This window comes from Mesocricetus auratus, unplaced genomic scaffold (assembly GCF_017639785.1).
Source record: "Mesocricetus auratus isolate SY011 unplaced genomic scaffold, BCM_Maur_2.0 Super-Scaffold_100037, whole genome shotgun sequence".
In the NCBI taxonomy this organism is placed as follows: Eukaryota; Metazoa; Chordata; class Mammalia; order Rodentia; family Cricetidae; genus Mesocricetus; species Mesocricetus auratus.
The window spans coordinates 12,384,894-12,404,750 of NW_024429215.1; the positions used below are offsets into that span (position 1 = coordinate 12,384,894).

Below are 19,857 nucleotides of genomic sequence, written 5' to 3' on the forward strand. Positions count from 1 at the left end.
ACAGTTCCTGGGTATGACTGAAGGGAACATAATGGGCCATGGCCAGAACAGATTCCCACCTCCCTGTAAGTAGGTTACTACAGACTCATTGGGGACACTCTGAGTGGCCTTGATGGCTCAGATTCCAGATTTGAGGAGACCAGTAACCTTTCTCAAATGTGGTCACAGCAGATAGTGATACCAGGGCAAAACCTGCTCTGGAAAACATCAGGATTCTCAGCCTGAAAATCCAATAAGGCAAGGACAGCTTAGGAGGACCTCAGTTTTATCAGAGTCCAAATGGAAGCATTGATCACCAACCTGTGACTGATAGATCTGGGATTATGCACTAGTGAGCTGACTTTCTTCCTTCTGAGAAGGGAATTCAAAGGTCAGCGAAGGGACAGATCTAGGATACTTATTGAGTAGGTGGGTACTGAGGAAAGCACCTGGGAGTACAGCAGTGGGGAAATTTCTGCATCAACTTTGAGATGAGGAGGATGTACTTGGACCACTGCTTTAGATATTCCACACCTAGTAACACATTCTCCTTCTCACAGAAATCCTCCTGGAAGATTTGGTGCAGCATCCACTAGAGCATTGTCAGAAATGTTACGTAGTAGGAGGAGTGATCAGTGAAGCAACAAGAACACAAGAGAATTTAGATGCACAGAGTCCTGATCTAGCCATAGGGAAGCCTTCTCCAAGATCATCTATTGCACACAAGGTCTAGGTTACACTGCAGAGTTCTGTGTGTCTACAGTTGCCCAAGCATCACTGCTGTACACAGAGTTTTCTCTACATGTCATGGTTATCTGGAGCGGAGAGCAGAGTGGTGTGTACTACTCTACATGCTCCAGCAGTCCCCCAGTCACTGCTGCTCTCATTGGTCAATCAGTTGGCAGGGGCTCCAGCTGCAGGACTTAGCTCACTGGCCTTCTGCTCCCTAGCCTTGATCCACATTTTCCTGAGAAGGTGGCCCTAGAAATCCCTGTAGATGCCCAGGCACTGCACTAGGACAGGTTTGAGGGGCATAGGAGAGACTTGACTAATGGGACACCACCGTCATAGAGTATAGGCTTGCCTCTGAGGCCCATCCTAATCTGTAGCTCCAACCCTAGCCCAGCACCTATTACTCCCCTTGTGCTGAACCTAGGTAAAATGTTTACAGTGTTATTGTCCTAGTTAGTTGGGAAGGAGGACAGAGGGATCTATGGCAGTGGCCAACGTTCAAATTCTATAATATTTGCCAGATATTCATTAACCCAACTTCAAGAACACAGTTGTAATCCTTGCCTCCAACCAAGAAGTGTCTAAAGTCCCATCCAGGGAAGAGCTCTTCCCCATCCTTCAGCCCATTTGTAGTCATCTTTCACTGTCCCCATAGGAGGGGACACTCTGTGGCTTATTCTTGGAGTTGGGGCCTCTGGATGCCCTGGCCACTATAGCTCCTTGCCTGGGGGAGGCCTGCAAACTTCAACTCTGGAGCATCAGAAAACAATTCAATTACTCAGCCAATTGTTTGTCCCATCCCGCCATGCTCTGCTCCATCCTGCAGGGTGCAGCTCCAAGAAGGACACATTCAAGCAGATGATGTAGTGAGAAGCTTCTCTTGTCCTGGATCACTGTGAGTTTGAAAAGTTTGATTGATCTCCAGGGGAGGTGAGCACACCAGGCCACCACATGCAAATGGATGCTGCCATGATTGCTGACTCCCTGGCTATGTGCAAATTCATTGCAGTGTCTATTTCCTCTGTTCCTTCTTCCCATGTGTCTTTGATTTCACTTCCTGTCCATGACCTTATTATCTAGTCTTTCCTTAAGATCCTTATATCAGGGGCTGGAGAGATGCCTCAGTGATAAAGATCACTGACTGCTCTTCCATAGGCCCTGAGATCAGTTTCCAGCCCCCACATGGTGTCTCAGAACCATCTATAATGAGATCTGCTGCCCTCTTCTGGCCTACAGGCACACATGCATACAGGACACTGTATAAATAATAAAAAAAGAAAAATATTTTTAAAAACTTAAAAAAAGATCCTTATATCAGTATGGGATCTTCAGACAATGAAAGTGAAATGAGATGAATGGACATGTGGAAACGTATCCTAGCTCTGCAGAAAAAAAAACTCCATATTTCAATGACTTACAGGTCACTCATGGAGAGCACTGAGAAGCAAATTGATTTCCAATCAGTAGCAATATGTACATAATCCAGAAAGGTCCTGAAATCATCATTGAAGATGGTCTCGGGAAGAACACTAAAGACCTTCCAGGCATCCACATGCTGGGACCTAGCTCTAATATTACAGTTATAATTGTTACATTATCATCAGCCCGATAATTATAGCAATTCCATGACTGCCAGGGCATTAAAGAGAAATTTAAAATTCTAGGCAAAATTTGGAAGTTTGCCATTCTGAGTACCACTGTCTTAGTTACAGTCACTCTTGCTGTGATGAAACTAATTGACAAAATATGTAACTTGTGGAGGAAAGGGTTTATTTTGCTCACAGTTCCATTGTTATGCCCAGATAGTGGGAACCTCTGTAAGATCATCCTGGAGAATGAATCCATATGCAAAATAAATAAAAATTTTCAAGATTCAAGCTCTAGCCTGGATCCTCCATGTGTCTCATGTACTGGTATAATCAGAGAGTTCCATGCCTGACTGGTAGGTTTTTTATCATAGCACAAGTTGGGGTGAGGGAATATTCAAGGTTCAGTATGCCAGATTGACTGATACTCGGCTAATGGTGTCTTCATGAAAGTAAATAGGTAGGTGCTGGGCTCAAGAACATCTGAAGATCGCACCAATAATTGTTAAAATGTTTGCAATGCCAAGTACATTGCCCTTAGATACTGCCTCTTCCCTGGGTTGTGTCAGCTTATAGTTTTTCCTGGAACCTTTTGCTGCCTGATGGGAAATTGAATGTAAAGCCTACTATCTGGCTGGTTTTTTAGTAAGCCTGTCATGGCAGCTGTTACTTAAGATAATCTGGGCCCCACACCATCTAACAATGCATCTAAGGCAGTGAGGACAGGAACTCAAGCAGAGCAGGAGCCAGGAGGCAGGAAATGATGCAGAGGCCATGGAGGGTACTGCTTACTTGCTGGTTCTCTATGGCTGGTTCAACCTGCATTCTTATAGACCTCAGGAAAACCATCCCAGTGTTGACTGCATGGACAATGTATTGAGTCCTCCCTACTAATTTCTATGTAAGAAAACACCCTATATTTTCCTGCAGCCCAAGGTTACAGAATCATTTTCTCCATTTAGTCCCCCTTTTCTCAGATGACCATAGCTTGTGTCTTGTTGATATAAAACTGGCCAGCAACAACACAGAAGTTAATAATACTTCAAATCATGTTGTTATGCCCAGATTGTGGCATTCCCCAAAAACCAACAAGGAAACTGAATCTTGTATGTAATAGCAAATAGTCTTTATTCAAGTTAGAAATCTCTCTGTGTTTCCAATGTATTGACATGATCAGAGAGCCTCAAGTCAGATGGGGTGTGGTTTTTATAATAGCGGAGTTTGGGATGAAGGATTACTAAGGATCAAAACCAATGGCTGGCTGTCATCTCTCTAGGTTGCCTTGATAAAAATGGATGGATATGTGTGCAAGACAAAGGGATAGCTGGTGTCCCCATCTCGTATGAATGGAATGTTTGGAATTTCCTTTTGAAGTTTTGATAACTTTCCCTTGGTTGGTTCATTCCAGTGTGGAATCTGGCTGGTCTCAAGCAAAAAATATTGGGGACCACTGGTTATCACACATCTGTGATATTTGAGACTCATGTGGGTGAGGCCATAGGAGGCTAAGATTGACTTCAATATATTCTATAAGGAGAACTTGCTTCAAAATGACTATCTCAGTTTTCAGAAGAGTGTTTCCTTTTAATGGGTGTGTTGTCTTTTTGGTTTTCATAGCTGCTGTAAAGATGCTACTTCACCAGAATCTTTCTGACTTGTTCGAGAATGCAGCTATGCATTCTGGGTGGTGCCTGCAAGAAGGACAGTGTCATAAATAATCTTGACCATAATCTCTCTTCCTCAGTCAACCAATCTTAGGGAAGACACTATAAGGATATAGGTGCATGCTTGGCAACACAATGCATTGAAACAAGAGGAAGAACCATGGGCCTTTGGACAACTACTTCATGTATCTTGCTTGTGTCTTCAGGACCAGCTTCGGCCTGATCTCTATATACCACTTCCATTTAATAAAAGATTGCTGCATGTCCTACTTCATGGCTCTGTGTGTCCAATAACAACAAGCTATTGATGGACAGTTCAGCCACATGTTAGGGTCGTGCCCTACTGTCAAATATTCAGTGTCTCCCAGAGGTCAGGATTAATGTTATGTTCTCACATACTTGGCCATGTTATTCTTCAAAAATGATTCTATGGGCATCCGTGGTAGACACTAGGAATGAATTTAAGAGGTATTATATTGTCCCAGTTCTCCAATGCTACTTTCCTTTCTTTTCAGTGTTATTCAATATTCTCCAATGCTTCTTTACTTTCTTTTTTGTCCTGCCAGACAGGGTTTCTCTGCATTGCTTTGGAGCCTATCTTGGAATTTACTCTGTAGACTAGATTGGCTTCAAACTTACAGATATCTGCCTACCTCTGCCTTCCAAGTAATGGAGATAAGTGAGTGTGCTTCCAAATCCCACTGATCCTTTTCTTCAATGTTATTCAGTTCTCTTCTCTTCTCTTCTCTTCTTATGCTATTCTTCTAAGGAGGAAAGGTGTGAGAAATACTTAATGTGCTATATAATGCAAGACTCTAGTCTCTGAAGGACATGGCCATGAAACATGCTTCAACTTTCCAAAATAATTTTTGAGATTATAAATTCATCATATTCACATTGTTTTCTGCCTCAAAGACCTATAATTATTCCATTCTCTTGTATCTCCTGGCCTGTTTTTCTTTAACTCAGGTATACTGTATCAATAGTTAGTTTGTGAATGTGACCTGTGGTTTGTTGCTGGTTTTACCAGATCTGAGGCATTGAGTTTTCTGCACTGGGCATTGGATGTGTAATGGAATGTGCACACAAAGGCCCCTGTGCTCTAGGTGAGGGAAATGATGTGCTATTTTAGAGAGGAGGAATGTCTCCTAAAATACACGCTTTCAAGGCTAGGGCTCTGTCCACTGTACTGGAAGGACAGCGCTGGTATGACTGTGCTGTCTGAGTCACTTCATCTCTGATATCGCAGTAGGGAAGCTGCTACTATGTGTCCTAATGGGATTCTGGAGAAGGATAGCATCCAGGAATACTAGCGGCAGATAATTTGTGGGTTCTTTCCATGGTTTTCTTCTGTCTTTGCTGAAATGAATTTTAGAAAAGACTACAAGTTATACCATGGGAGTGTATCATGTTCAGAGCATGTCTGTTGAAATATCATTTAATTTACGCATTTAATTAGCTTGTGTTTGTTTGTTTTTCAAGACAGTAATTCTCTGTGTAATAGCTGTGGCTGTCCTGGAACAAACCTTGTAGACCTCTGCCTCCCAAGTGCTGTGATTAAAGGCATGTGGTACCACCACCCTGTGATATTTCAATTCATTTGGAACTTAAATGGACCATGAGCCAGACTGTAGTGTTGCTGGTCAATGTGGTGATCTAGGTAGTGCCCTTTGTCCCCTGTGCCTCCAAGTATGGATTTACTAGGTAATGGGAGACTCTGCAGCCCTTGTATGGAAGGATGTAAATCTTGCAGTATCTCTGTCCAGTGTTCACATATAGGCACTGATTTTATTGCAATAGCAATCATAAGAAAACAGAAGGTCTGGTTTCTAGAATGTCTGAACATTGTATTCTATTAATAGGTTTGTATTATAAATATCACAAATAGTTTTTGAACTTGTAGAAAAATGGTGATGTGTATCGTCTTTCACCAATACATGATTCAAATGCTTGTAACTTTGTGGTGCAACTAACCACAATGGTGTGATTCAATTAATTTCAGTTCCAGGAGAGAATAGGAGTTTCTGGTCTGCAGAGATTTCTCAAGTGTGCATGGTGTTGGGCAGGTAGATAGGGCAGAATCCAGGTTTTATGCCATAATCCATGTGGCAGGAAGCAGATTTTAAATTATTTATCTATGATTGAGCATAACTGGGACTGCATTTACCTGAAACAGGGAGTTACAAAGATCTGCTGATCCATAGCCTGAGATCACCTCTATTTCTCGAGGCATCTGCAGAGCATGGGGCTTCTTTTCTTGGAGAAATATCAGTAGCTTGGGGTGAGAAACAACTGTTCAAGGTTCACTTGGAGAAACATTTTGTGAAAATTGTCAAGTCTGTATTTGTTTAATTTCTTACACATAGAATTATAGGGAGTTGGAAACATTGGTCAAGATCCCCATTTTCCTTTCTGTGTTATTATCTTAATCTCACCAACCCCTTCATGCTTTCAAAAATATTTTACTCTTTTTTTGGTTGTTGTTTTTCCATTATACACCTCATATTATGTTAATCTGTGCCATTTTTATATAAGTGTAATTGAATTATATCATTTTCTAGAAAATGATGGACCTTCACCAATTTGACTTCACAAAATTTCTTATGTTATCAGTTCCTCTAGGTTGTGTTTTGGGGGAAAGTTGCAGTGGAGAGGATTTCAGTTTGTTTCTTCTTTATCTTTGATGCTTGCTTCTTCTCATTTCCTGTCATATCTGTGTTTTCCAGTTGTTGCTATCTTCATGTTTGAGTCTTTACTGCTTAACTGATTATTGTGATTCGTTCACTGGCTTTGGATTTTTAAAACCTCACGTATTATTTTGCCTGCCTACTAATTAGCCTCAGGCATCAACATTAAAAACCTAGGGTCATCAGAGTGAACCTCAATCTTGTTCTTAGATCAGAATTTCTGATTTCTGCCTGAAAAAAGATTGTGTTGACTGATGACTGATGTGGAAGGAAGTATTCCACTGAGTTGGCAATGTGTCTCAGCAAGTGGGCCTGGGCAGGTTAAGAGAGGTAGTTGAGCAAAAGATAGTGACAAAGCAAAAGAGAAAATCGAGAAACAATGGTTGCATATGTTTTACCTTCAGTTACTATCTTGAGTTTGTTTCCTAAGCTGCCACAATGATAGACATTGACCTACATGTAACAAGGAAATCAGTCCACTACCTGAGTAACTTTTGCTGAGATAATTCAATCAAAGCAAGAGAGAAGAGTGTTGGAACAAAAGATAGTACTTCAAAAGTAATTTTTTTTCCTGTAATGGACATGGGAATGTTGACTTTTTGAAGAATGTGGAAAATATCAAGACATTAAATGGCAAAAGCCATAAAATTTATACACTGGCAGTTGTTGTAGGATATGAAAGATGGGAATGTTGAGAGTAATGGCAGACACTGGAGGTCAGGGTCAGGATTTTAGTTAGTAAAAGGCTCTGTAGGCCACTATGGTGTTGGCCTGAACTACCGGCCTTGAGAGACATATGTCATAGTGTATTCTGGCTAAACACCATGACTCCTGGGACACAATGTGCCTTCCAGGTCCTGATAAACTGATGCCTTCCATCAGGCAGTGAAGCATTCAGTATAATTTGTATTTCACCATTTGTTTCCTTGGTAGTCAAGCAAGTGTGTGTACTTAACAAGAAAACTGTTCTTAGACATTAATCTTGTGTATTTTGTATAGCTTGCAATTTTCCTGTTATCCTGGCAAATTCAATTGTATTGACCCTGGAAATTTCCACTGTCTCATGTTTCTGATGAAGATATAAAAGTTCTCATTGCTCTCAATAAAACAGTCATATCCTTATGTTGCTGTGTCCCTCTAGGACAAGCCTGTTTTCATTCCTGTTTGACTGTATTATGTGATCTTGGCCTGGTAAGAAAGTGCTTAGATGATTTTGTGAAACACTCATATAGAGTTCATTTGCGTGATATTTTGGCCCCAAGTCTTTCTAAAATTTTAAATGTCACAATAAAGTGAATAATGCTGAGTTTCACAGTAATGGGATGATGTCATAGACAAAATATTGCTTCTGTTGGATGGTTATTACCATTGCCTCATTTCAGGTCTACATTGAAAGGGATACAAATAGGAAGGAATGAAAAGTCTTGGTTTTGTTAAGAAAAAGAGCATTAGGTAGTTTCAGATGTCAGTCAAGTGATGGAAAACAGGCAGCAAATTTCAAGGTTTTTAACACCAATAAATAAAAGGACCTCCTTGGAACTTGAAGCCTGGGATGCTCACTCAATTGTAAGTCTCTGTCCAGTTAAGCCCTTAACTTATGGAATAAATACACAAAGTAACTCCTTGTCTCAGGAGCAACATTATAATAAAATAGGAAATTTTATCCAAGCTTGGTAGGGCCCATCAAATCATGTTAGAATGTTTTACTTGCCAAAGCTAAAATACACATGGATCTTCTGCATGTTCTCCAGGCTGGCTATGCCTGTTTCTGAGTTCCTGAGAGAGAAGCCTAAAACTCACAACACCATCAGAAGTTGGTCACCAATGACGATATAAAGCCTTCCTAGAGCTCTAGCATTCCATGATTGTGCCAAGGCAGTCACTTTAGCTAAGGTTTTCTTGACAATTTCATGTGAGGGCTGTCCAAGGTCTCAGCAGTAAGAAGAAACTCTTTCAAGAGATGAAATTACTTTCAGGTTTCTCAGGCCTTATATGGAAATATGACCTCATGTTGGGCATTAAACTTATGCTTAAACTTTTACTCCCTTAGCTCTTTAGCCTTTAACAGATTGGAGAGGGTACAACCTGGGCCACAAATTGAAAGTAAGAGGCATGTAATTACATATGAATGCCTAGCCTTTGCTTGGCTTTGTTCTAGCCAATTATTCTTAACTTAAATGATCCCATCTACTTTTTGCATCTGGTCCTTTACTTTTCCTCATTTATGTATATCCTACTTTCCTCTTACTCCATGAGTTGTTATCGGGCTGTGTAGCTGGCCCCTAGCATCCTCTTCTTCTTCCCATGCTCTATCATCCTTGTTCCCAGATTTATCCTTCTCTGAATACATGCTTCCTACTACCACAGCCTATCCTTTCTCCTGACTCACTAGTGGATAATCACCTCTTTATCAGAACAACAGGTGTTATAAACAGGCAGAGGAATACGGCTTCACAAGATAAACTAATACAGCATAAACAAAAATAGCATATACATGTTTAAATAAATGTTCCATTGCATAAAAGTAACACATTCTAAAATAATTCTCTCCAGAAATATACATTTACAATATTGTCAGTAATACACTTTCTGTTGCACATATGTATGTGACATTCTAGAATGCAGTGAACTATGATAATGTGCATATCAACATTGCTGGAGAAGTGTGGACTTTGCTGGATAGTTCTCATAAGAATCTCTACAATGATGCAATGCTGGAGTTGTATAACACCCTCACTGAGATAGTAAGAGTGTATTTTCCTTCATATTTTAAAATAATAGGACAGCTGTTCCTTGGTTGTTGATGCTCTACTTTACTTTTATTGAGAGACAAAAAGTGTATTAAATAAATCAGTAAATGTTCTAAGGTTAATTGAAAATAGTAACTTAAAATTTTAAAAATTTTCAATGATGTAATATGCATTTATTGATTCTATATTTTAGGATACAGTTGCAAAGACCATACTATTGAAGAACATTCCGTACATTCTAAAAAACATGAAAGGTAACTTTTCATGAATGAGCTGAGAGAACTGTGCCTCTGAAGAAAATGTAATGTGTCCTGCAATTTTGAAACAAAACCAACAGTGTAAAAAAGCACAGCTTAAAGTACATTGATGCTTAGTAAATTCTAACATAACCATCTTCCTCAACTTCAAGTAGGTGAACTGCATTTGCAAGGCATTATATTAAGAAAGAAGACTAGGAAATAATAGAGAGAAATTCTGTCTCAACACCCCCCAAAAATGGACCTACATTATCTTTACATTTCTATGTCAGGATGTTTGAGCTTTGAGCTACATTGGAAGCTAGCCAAAATCCTAACAGAGTAGAAGTGATATTGATATAAATAGGCCATGTCTCTTCTTGCAATTCAAGACATATCTGCAGCTGTGGTGAATACTCCTTGAATATTTTTCCTATTATATTAACAGGTTTGGGGTCTTGCCTGGTAATTTCCAGAATTTACGGTAACACTGTGGTGGACCCAAATCCTTCATCCCCTCTTATCTGTTTTAATATTGTATTGGGGTGCTGTATATAAGGAAGTAATATAATCTGAGCCACCCATTTGCTATGTAGTTGCATTATATTATTATCCTAATCATGAGTTTACTTCTCCCTGGACTTCTAAATCACCCAAGGAACTACTTCAAAAATTTTCTTCTACTTTGACCTTCACCCTATTCTAGTACCAGAGGAACCAGATGATAGAGGCCCCTTAAGTCCTGTATTTACTAATTGTACTCCCTCATAAAGACAAAGTAAATACTTTCTGTCTACTGAAATATCTAATCCTGCACTTCCTGGGGTTGCTATGAGTAACATTAAGATGTTAGATTTGAGGTAAGAGGATTCAATTCACCTATATTTCCTCTGTCTCCCTACTTTGCAAAAGTTTTAAATTTTTGGGTACAAAGAATGGCTGTCATCCATTTTTTTGTCTCCTTATATTTCAGAGAGATTTCATCGTCATGCAGTTTCAATTTACATTCATCTCTCCAATGGTTTCCCTTCTTACATAGAGGACATATTTCTAGAGTATAATTTTTCTTATCCTTATAGTCAAAATTTTTTCTTCTCTTTTACAGTCATGACTCAAATGTCCTTGTTGTTAGCAAGAAAAACATGAAGTTTTATTTTTTTTCCTGCCATTAAGTTCTGATAATGGGAAGAAAATGTTGCCATTGCATAGATGCATCATAGGCCATGTCCTGGACCTCTGCTGGTGAGGTATCTATACATGCTTTGATGTAATCTTACACAGTTCTTGTTTTTATGCTTGGTCTAATTTAGTTCCTGACAGAGAGTATTGCCATTTTCCAATGCAAGTTGTTTTAATAAAATGTCCAAGACTTCAGAGGAAACAGTATCCTGCCTGTTGAATCTTCCAATCTAGGAACAAAATCTTCATGATTCCTCTTCTTTTTTTCTAATTCCTGCTAATTCACTTACCATCATCAGGAGAGAGTCTTCTCCAAGCAGCTATTGCTATTTGGGACAGTTGTTCCAGTATTTCCCTTTTTAATTTAACCAGTTCCTGGGGAGATGCACAGTCTCCTTCCGGAAGAGCAATGACAAAGTTGTTTTTCATGAGGATTAAATTCTGTATCACTTGCCTTGCTCTTCCTTCATATTCAATTCTCCATATTATAAAATGTCCTGGTGCCAATCATAAAGACTAACAACATGTTATCCAACATTTCCAAAATCTCTAAAATGTATGGAGCACTTGGCTCAATGCTCTTAGGAGAGCACTGCAGTTCTTTAACAGTCTTTAAAGGAAGATGATCCCATTGGGGTGTCTCTCCTTCAACAATGGTTGCTGGGAAACAAGTATCTAAGTTACCTTTTTGCCTGGCTTCTTTTATACACCTTAAATGCCTTATTGGCATCTTCATTTCGAGCTTGGCAGATTTTGCTTTAAAACCTGGAGGAGAAGTCCTGAAGCAAAAAATATCATCTATCTATTTATGTCACATATGTACTTTTATCACATAAAAAAACAAGTTCTTGTGTTGCTTATCATTCCTTCATTCATCACCTGGCTGTGCATTGAGGAGAGTAGCAATAGGTGAAGAAGCATTATTTGACTTAGTTTCTGACATGACAGGAAATACCTCATCCTCTGTGGGTACTTCTGCAAAGAATTTCATTTCTGATTTTTCTGAAAGGAGGTTTCTAATTTGTACCCATAATGAAAATGCCTGAGCTGGGTCCTGATTAGGGTAATAGCATTCATAAAATTTCCTAATCTCTTGACATGCTTTTTTCCACCCTTCTAAAGACAGGCTTCCTTCCTCTGGGAACCACAGAAGGACATTCAATACAAAATTCAAAAATGCTGTTGAACTCTTCTTTGAGATTTTATCAACTCTACTTTCACATATATGGCTCAACACTTCCAGAAATGTTTCTGTCCTTGGACTACATATTACCCCTGATTCATACTTTACCACAATTTTATCTCAATATCTTCTCTCTATTAAAGATTCTGGAGGACTCTGGAGAAGTCCTATCACCCAGGGCAAATGCAATTTTTAGGAAAACAGAGAAAAGAGAAGAGAAAGCATACCAACTTTGAACCGCACATTGAGGGCACCAGCTGATATGGACTATCTCCAGCTGGTTATGATAGTCCAATGGGAAGTGGATCCTCCAACGAGGTGGATAAGGATTTGTTGGTGACAAACACAGAGGCAGAATGAACCTGAGTTTATTTTGTAGTTGTCAATCAAGATATTTTAAACAGATTCAGTATAGGAGGATGTTTCTTGAAGCAAAAGAAAACAGATGATATATTTGTTACTTGACACAGTAATGCAAAAATAAAATTCATGATCATCCACTGTTAATCAAAACAGAAAATTGTCCTTTGTTAAGGATAACCACATATTTCTATTTTATATTTTTATTTAAACTAGAAACAAGGTGCCTTCACATGTCATTCCCAGCTCCCTCTCCCTACCATTCTCCCCCACTCCCCCCCAAGTCCCCAAACTACCAACTCCCCACCCAATACCCACTCTGTTGTCTACAGAGGGTGCGGACATCAATGGGGATATCCAGAGTCTGTCATTTCATCCGGGGCAGGGACTAGGCCTTCCCCCATATGTCCAGGCTGAGAGAGCATACCTCAATGTAGAATGGGAAGCCAAAGTCCATTTGAATGACAGGGATACATAGTTTTCTACTACCCAAAGTCCCATAGATTGCCTAGGCCTCCTCACTGACACCCACATTCAGAGTGTCTGAATCAGTCCCCTGATGAACTCTCAGCCATCATTTTGGTGTCCAAGTGCTTCCACTTGTTCAGGCCAGCAGCCTTTATGGGTTTCACCAGCCCAGTCTTGACTTCTTTGCTCATCACAATTCACTCTCTGCAACTGGGTTTCAGGAGTTCAGTTCAATGTTTAGCTGTGGGTGTTTGCCTCTGCTTCCATCAGTCACTGGTTGAAGGTTCTAAGATGGCACATAAGAGAGTCATGAAACTCATTTTTAGGGAAAAGCATCTAAGGTAGCCTCTCTACTATTGCTTAGTTTGCCACTTGGTGTCATCCTTGCAGATCTCTGGAAATCTCACCAGTGCTACATCTCTCCTCAAACCTATAATGACATCTCTCATCCTGCTGTGTAACCTAATTCTTGTGAATTTATTTATAATACCCAGGTATGGTTTCTCATGTATGTCTTTATTTAAAATGCTAGCACTGGCTATTTAGGAACATTTAATATGAAAAAGGAATACAAGAACAAGCAGAAATTTCCACGTGAACCATGGACTAATATTTTTCTCCAGTCGAGAATTTCACAACTGGTTCCATGAGACCTCCCTCTTTTGAAGTTATCACCTCATTGTTGAAGCTTGTAACACAGAGTCTAATGGATTTCATGTGACAGCAACTCCCAACTGAAAAACCATTAATACATGAACTTGAGCAAGCTCAGACACTGTCTGTATTTTGTGCTCAGGGAATGGATGGTTTTAAGTTCAGGAATTTTTTTGGGTTAATGCTCAGTTGTTCCAAGATAGATTGTGTTCTTTTGACTCTGATTTAGGGACCAGTCTGTTTCTTTCACTGTCTATTTTTAAACCTTTGTCACTTGTTTCACAAAAGAAATATTTCCTTCACTAGCTCTGGTTTCAGTGACAATCTATGTTTCTTTGTGTAGGATTTCACTGTCAGGGTGAGTTTTTATGGCTCTTGCTTAAGGGCCAAAGTGTTTCTATTTCACAGCTTCTGGTTTCAGGGACTGAGTGTGTACCTTGGTTCGTTCATTTGTCCTAAACTCAGGGCTTCATAAATTTCTTTTTTTCCCATGAGTTTACTGGTGCAAACAATATACAAACAGCCATCATGTTGCTTCTACCAACCATGGTCATGGACACATTTCTCTACAGAATAAACATGGTTGTGTGCTGGCTAAAGGTTATATTTTATAATTAATTGACTAATAGTTTTTTTCATATTCAAGATTGTTGAAATTTGCAAAGGCATCAACAGATTCATTGCACAAAGTTTTACATCTCTAAAGAAGAAAACTTTACAAGGTTTCATTGCAGTGTCATTTCTTCCCATGATTTTCATACAAAAGGCTTTACACATTGACTGTATTCATACGTTACCTGTCCAGTATGTGTTATTTTATGTATTTTGAGACGACAATGATTTGCAAAGGCTTTAACACACTTACTACATTCATAGTGTGTGGTGATATTTTGTTTTTCTTTAAGGAAGAAAGTTTGGCTCAAGATGAGAGCTAGCCATTCAAGTTACACATACAAGACAGGCACTGGTGGCACTTTAAATCCCAGCACTTGGGAGACAGAGGTAAATGAGTTTTGTGAGTTCAAGGAAACCCTGTGATATACAAAAACTAATAAATCTAAAAGAGAATCAGCAAGTGGTGGTACCCAAACATAATCCAAGCATTGGGAAGTGGAGATTCTAAGGAATGTGGCAGAGTGAAGAGAAGAATGTATGGAGAGAAGAGACAGAAATTCAGGAATCAGTCTGAGGATTCATAGAGATGGCATTCAGTGTGAGGATCTTAGGAGATGGCATAACCCATTTGTTCTGAGGATTTTGTAGAGGAAAGATCTCGCAATTGATTTCACTGATTTTTGGATCATTCAGAATTCAGTCTGATATCTGACTCTGGAATTTTATTATTAAGAAAAATCAGAAGTCTTACATCAATAGGAATTTTCTCCAATATGAGTGGTTTTATGCATTTTAAGATTATTGTAACATGTGAAGGCTTTACCACAATTATTTCATTAATAGGGTTTCACTCCAGTATGTGCTCTTTTATGCACTTGAAGATTACCATGCTGAGCAAAGGCTTTACTATACTGATGACATTCATAGGGTTTCTCTCCAGTATGTGTTCTTTTATGCACTTGAATAGCACTATCATGAGCAAAGGCTTTACCACACTGAGGACATTCATAGGGTTTCTCTCCAGTATGTGTTCTTTTATGCACTTGAATAGCACTGTCATGAGCAAAGGCTTTACCACACTGATTGCATTCATAGGGTTTCTCTCCAGTATGTGTTCTTTTATGCCTTTGAAGATGACTTTGGCAAGCAAATGCTTTACCACACTCAATGCATTCATAGGGTTTCTCTCCAGTATGTGTTCTTTTATGCACTTTAAGAGCACTGTCGTGAGCAAAAGCTTTACCACACTGATTGCATTCATAGGGTTTCTCTCCAGTATGTGTTCTTTTATGCCTTTGAAGATCACTTTGCCAAGCAAAGGCTTTACCACACTCATTGCATTCATAGGGTTTCTCTCCAGTATGTGTTCTTTTATGACTTTGAAGATGTTTTTGCCAAGCAAAGGCTTTACCACACTGAGGACATTCATAGGGTTTCTCTCCAGTATGTGTTCTTTTATGCCTTTGAAGATCACTTTGCCGAGCAAAGGCTTTACCACACTGAGGACATTCATAGGGTTTCTCTTCAGTATGTATTCTTTTATGCCTTTGAAGATCACTTTGCCGAGCAAAGGCTTTACCACACTCATTGCATTCATAGGGTTTCTCTCCAGTACGTGTTCTTTTATGCCTTAGAAGATTCCAGTGATATTTTAAGACTTTACTACATTGATTACATTCATACGGTTTCTTTCCACTATGTGTTCTTTTATGTATTTGGTGGGTCCTGGAATGAATAAAGGCATTTTCACACTCATTACATTCATGCCTTTTCTCTTTAGTATGTGTGTTTTTATGCATTTGAAGATGAATATGGTATAGGAAGGTTTTACCATATTGATAACATTCGTGGAGTGCTCCAGTCTGTGTTGTATCTTGACTTGGAAGCTGATTGTCATATACAGAGCACTTATAACATTGCATATATGCAGAAGGTATCTCTCTGTTGGGACGTCTTTCATGCCTGCAAGAATAATTGACACATGTAAAAGTTTTACTACATTCATAACTTTTGAAGAGGAGTGGACTAGGGGGAGACTGGCGCTGGTAAGAGGCAACGGGGGCCAGAGGAGGGGTGGGAGAGAGAACTGTCGTTTGAATGTAAAATGAAGTCAAGCTTTAAAAAATTTTTTAAAAAATGTTGAATGTATGAAACTATGAATTAATTTTGCAATTCGGTCTAATTTAGAAGCCTAACCAGTTGTTAAACTTATTTCACTTTGTTTATATTCATGGTGTTCCCCTTCACTCAGGATTGTTTTACATATTTGTTGATGCCTGTCATGCTAAGTACTTTTATTGCGTTGATCAAATTTGTGGCTTCCTTTTCTCAATGAGACTTTTCTCATAATGGAAAAGAACTAAAAGTATTCATACATCTACACACATTATGCATTGATAATTTTTTTCTATTGTGACTCAAACTACTTCTACAAAATGAACAATGACAAGTGGAAATATTTACACATTGCATGTACACATGGGTTTTTCTGTAGTATAAAAATGTTGATGTATTCCCAATGAGGCAGGAAAACCAAGCACTTGTAAACTACCATCATGTTCAGTAATTGTACTCAACATGCAGACTACTACATATCTTCTAACTGTTCTGAGATGGAGAGTTCATTACCCATTCCATGTCCCTATGCTCAAATGATTTGTATTCTGTGTGACATAAGACAAATGAACTAAAGGAAACTTAGGAAATAAAATCATTCCACACTGCAATCACCCATGTTGCATTTTGTTCTCATAGACATAAGGTACAGGGATTAAGGCTTTACATAACCATCCCCATTTAAAATAAAGATCCTGTCTAATCTCACTGTACTTAGCAAAATCAGAACATCTATATGAGTAATACTACCTCAGCATGTAATTTTTGCTGATGACACTGTGTTGGAAATAGACTTATTAACTTTTTTGTTTGTTTGTTTATTTATTTATTTTAATTTTAATTTTAAATAGCTTGTTTTACATGTCAATCCCAGTTCCCTCTCTCTCCCCCTCCACCCTCACCTCCCTCATCATCCCCCTCATCCTCCCACCATTATTGAAAATTTCCTTCCACATAGGTGATATCTCGGAGTCTATCATTTCATTCAGGGTAGGGTCCAGGCACTTCCCTAAGAGTCCAGGCAGAGACAGTATCCCTCTTTGTGTTATGGACACACGATGTCTGTTATCATTCTAGGGATAAACACTGATCCACTGCTCAGGACCCCATAGGTAGCCTAGGCCTCCTCATTGACTCTCACATTCAGGGGGTCTGGATCAGTCCCATGCTGGCGTAGAAGCTGTCGGTCTGTCATCCAAGAGTTCTCCCCTGTTCGGATCAGATGTCTTTGCTGGTTTTGCCAGCCCATTCTTTGCCAATTTACTCTACGCTCCTCTCTCTCTGTCACTGGGTTCCTTGGGTTCTGTTCAGTATTTAACTGTGGGTGTTTGCCTCTGCTTATATCAGTCACTAGATGAAGGCTCCAGGATGCTTATAGACATCAAGGTCACTATCATGAATGGTCTCTACACTATTGCTTAGCTTGCCTATTGGTGTCATCCATTTAGATCACTAGAGGTCACAATGGTGCCTGATCTGTCTTCTAACTTATGATTCCCTCTTCCCCCTATCCTACTCCCCCCAGTCGACCTTCCTGTTCCTCCACATCCTACATTCTCTTCCACTTCTCCCCCTCTCTATTTCCCAGGTCCTCCTCCTCCCAACCCTCACTGTGTTCCCCATCTATTCATGGGATCTTGCCTCATTTCTCTTCTCTTGTGTACCATGCATATCTTTTAGGTTCTTTCCTATTTCCCAGACTCTCTGTCAGTGGAAGTGCAGACTGACACTCTCCTGATCCCTGTCTGAAATCCATATATGAGTGAGTACATACCATATGTGTCTTTCTTTAACTGGGTTACCTCACTCAGGTTGGTCTCTCCCATTGCTATCCATTTACCTGTGAATTTCAAGATTCTATTGTTTTTTTCTGCTAGTAATACTCCATAGTATAAACGTACCACATTTTCTCTATCCACTGTTCAGTTGAGGGGCATCTAGTTTACTTCCAGGTTCTGGCTATTACATATAATGCTGCTATGAACATAATGGAGCAGATGCCCTTGTTGTATGAATTTGCCTCCTTTGGATATATGCCTAAGAGTAGAATTGCTGGGTCTTGTGGTAGATTGATTCCCATTTTCCTGAGGAATCTCCATACTGACTTCCAAAGTGGCTGTACGAGTTGGCACTCCCACCAGCAGTGGAGGACTGTTCCCCTCTCTCCACATCCTTTCCAGCATGAATTGTCTTTGGTATTTTTGATATTAGACATTCTGACAAGTGTAAGATGGTATCTCAGAGTTGTTTTTAATTTGCATTTCCCTGATGGCTAAGGATATGGAGCACTTTCTTAAATGTCTCTTGGCAATTTTAGCTCCTCTATTGAGAATTCTCTGTTTAGTTCTATGAACACTTGATTTTTGACAAAGTAGCTAAAACTATACAATAGAAAAAAGAAAGCATCTTCAACAAATGGTGCTGGCATAACTGGGTACTGGTATGCAGAAGACTGCATAGTGATCCATGTTGATCACCTTGTACAAAACATAAGTCCAAATGGATCAAAGATCTCAACATAAATCCAGCCACACTAAAACTTCTAGAAGAGAAAGTGGGAGATACTCTTCAACGAGTTGGTACAGGAGACCACTTCCTGAACATAGCACCAGTGGCACAGACAATGAAATAGACAATCAACAAATGTGACCTCATGAAACTAAAAAGCTTCTGTAAGGCAAAAGACACAGTCAACAAGACAGAAAGGCAGTCCACAGAATGGGAAAAGATATTCACTGACCCCACATCTGACAGAGGGCTAATCTCCAAAATTTACAAAGAACTCAAGAAGCAAGTCTCCAAAACACCAATGGCTCCAAATAAAAGGTGGGGTACAGGACTTTTCAATATGTATACCTTCTGTAATATGAGTGGTATGGGGCTACATGGATTAGCAATACTCATCAGCTTACCTCTGATTGAGCTGTGACTCAAATGGTGTTAAGGCATTTATACTTTGTCTTCCTTCCTTAAAAACAACTTGTAAACATAATTCACTTACCAGCTGCTGAGGTATATGATCTCATGACAATTTATTGATAATCAATGCATGTTATGATGTGATTATTTACACTGCTGCTTTTCTTTGTAACTTCCGTATACATTAAAGTTATCTTCAAAGTAAAATTTATATCAGCTTACACATTAAAATTACCTTCCATGCCTTTGAGGACTTTGACAATGTTCTTCGATATCATTATCTTCCCATTTGTAGCCTAAAATATAGCACCAGGAAAAGTATGGTTTATTATTGAAAATTACTTAAAATTTAACTGTCTTCAGGGATACTTAGAACCATGACTGATTTATTTCCTAAGTCTTCTTCATTCTCACCCAAAATTACAATGAGGATCAATAACTAAGAAACAATTGTCCCATTAATATAGAGAGTAAAAGAAAATCCAAAGAATTACCTATCACATTGAGGTTCATATACGTCTCCAGCATCACATCTTTGTAGAGATTCCTCTGTGAAGGATCCAGCAAAGCCCATTCTTCCTGAGTGAAGGTGATATGCAAATCTTGATAAGTTACTGCATCCTAAAAATATGCCATATATATATGCATTATAAAAAGCATGACAAATACAGCACTGTAAATGTATATTTCTTTGACAGTATACTGATAAAATGATGCACTTTCCCATACA

At 39.1% G+C, this 19,857-nt stretch overlaps 1 protein-coding gene across 1 annotated transcript; it reads right to left on the reverse strand.

Annotated features, from left to right (window-relative positions):
- Positions 1–14,865: 14,865 nt before the first annotated feature.
- On the reverse strand, positions 14,866–19,655 carry LOC121135424 (zinc finger protein 431-like). The gene is made up of 3 exons (XM_040734194.1): positions 19,622–19,655; positions 19,363–19,423; positions 14,866–16,055 (listed from the first exon to the last, which is right to left on the reverse strand). Exons 1-3 carry the CDS (start codon positions 19,653–19,655, stop codon positions 14,930–14,932), a joined length of 1,221 nt encoding a protein of 406 aa, XP_040590128.1. The 3' UTR covers positions 14,866–14,929.
- Between the last annotated feature and the right edge of the window lie 202 nt (positions 19,656–19,857).

Excerpts from the sequence above, each read along its gene's own strand:
- LOC121135424 (XM_040734194.1), bottom strand. The coding sequence starts at position 19,655 with ATGCTGGAGACGTATATGAACCTCAATGTGATAG. Across the intron at positions 19,424-19,621 it reads TATGAACCTCAATGTGATAG|GCTACAAATGGGAAGATAAT; the intron begins GTAATTCTTTGG and ends GCTATATTTTAG. Across the intron at positions 16,056-19,362 it reads AGTCCTCAAAGGCATGGAAG|GCATGAAAGACGTCCCAACA; the intron begins GTAATTTTAATG and ends TTATTCTTGCAG.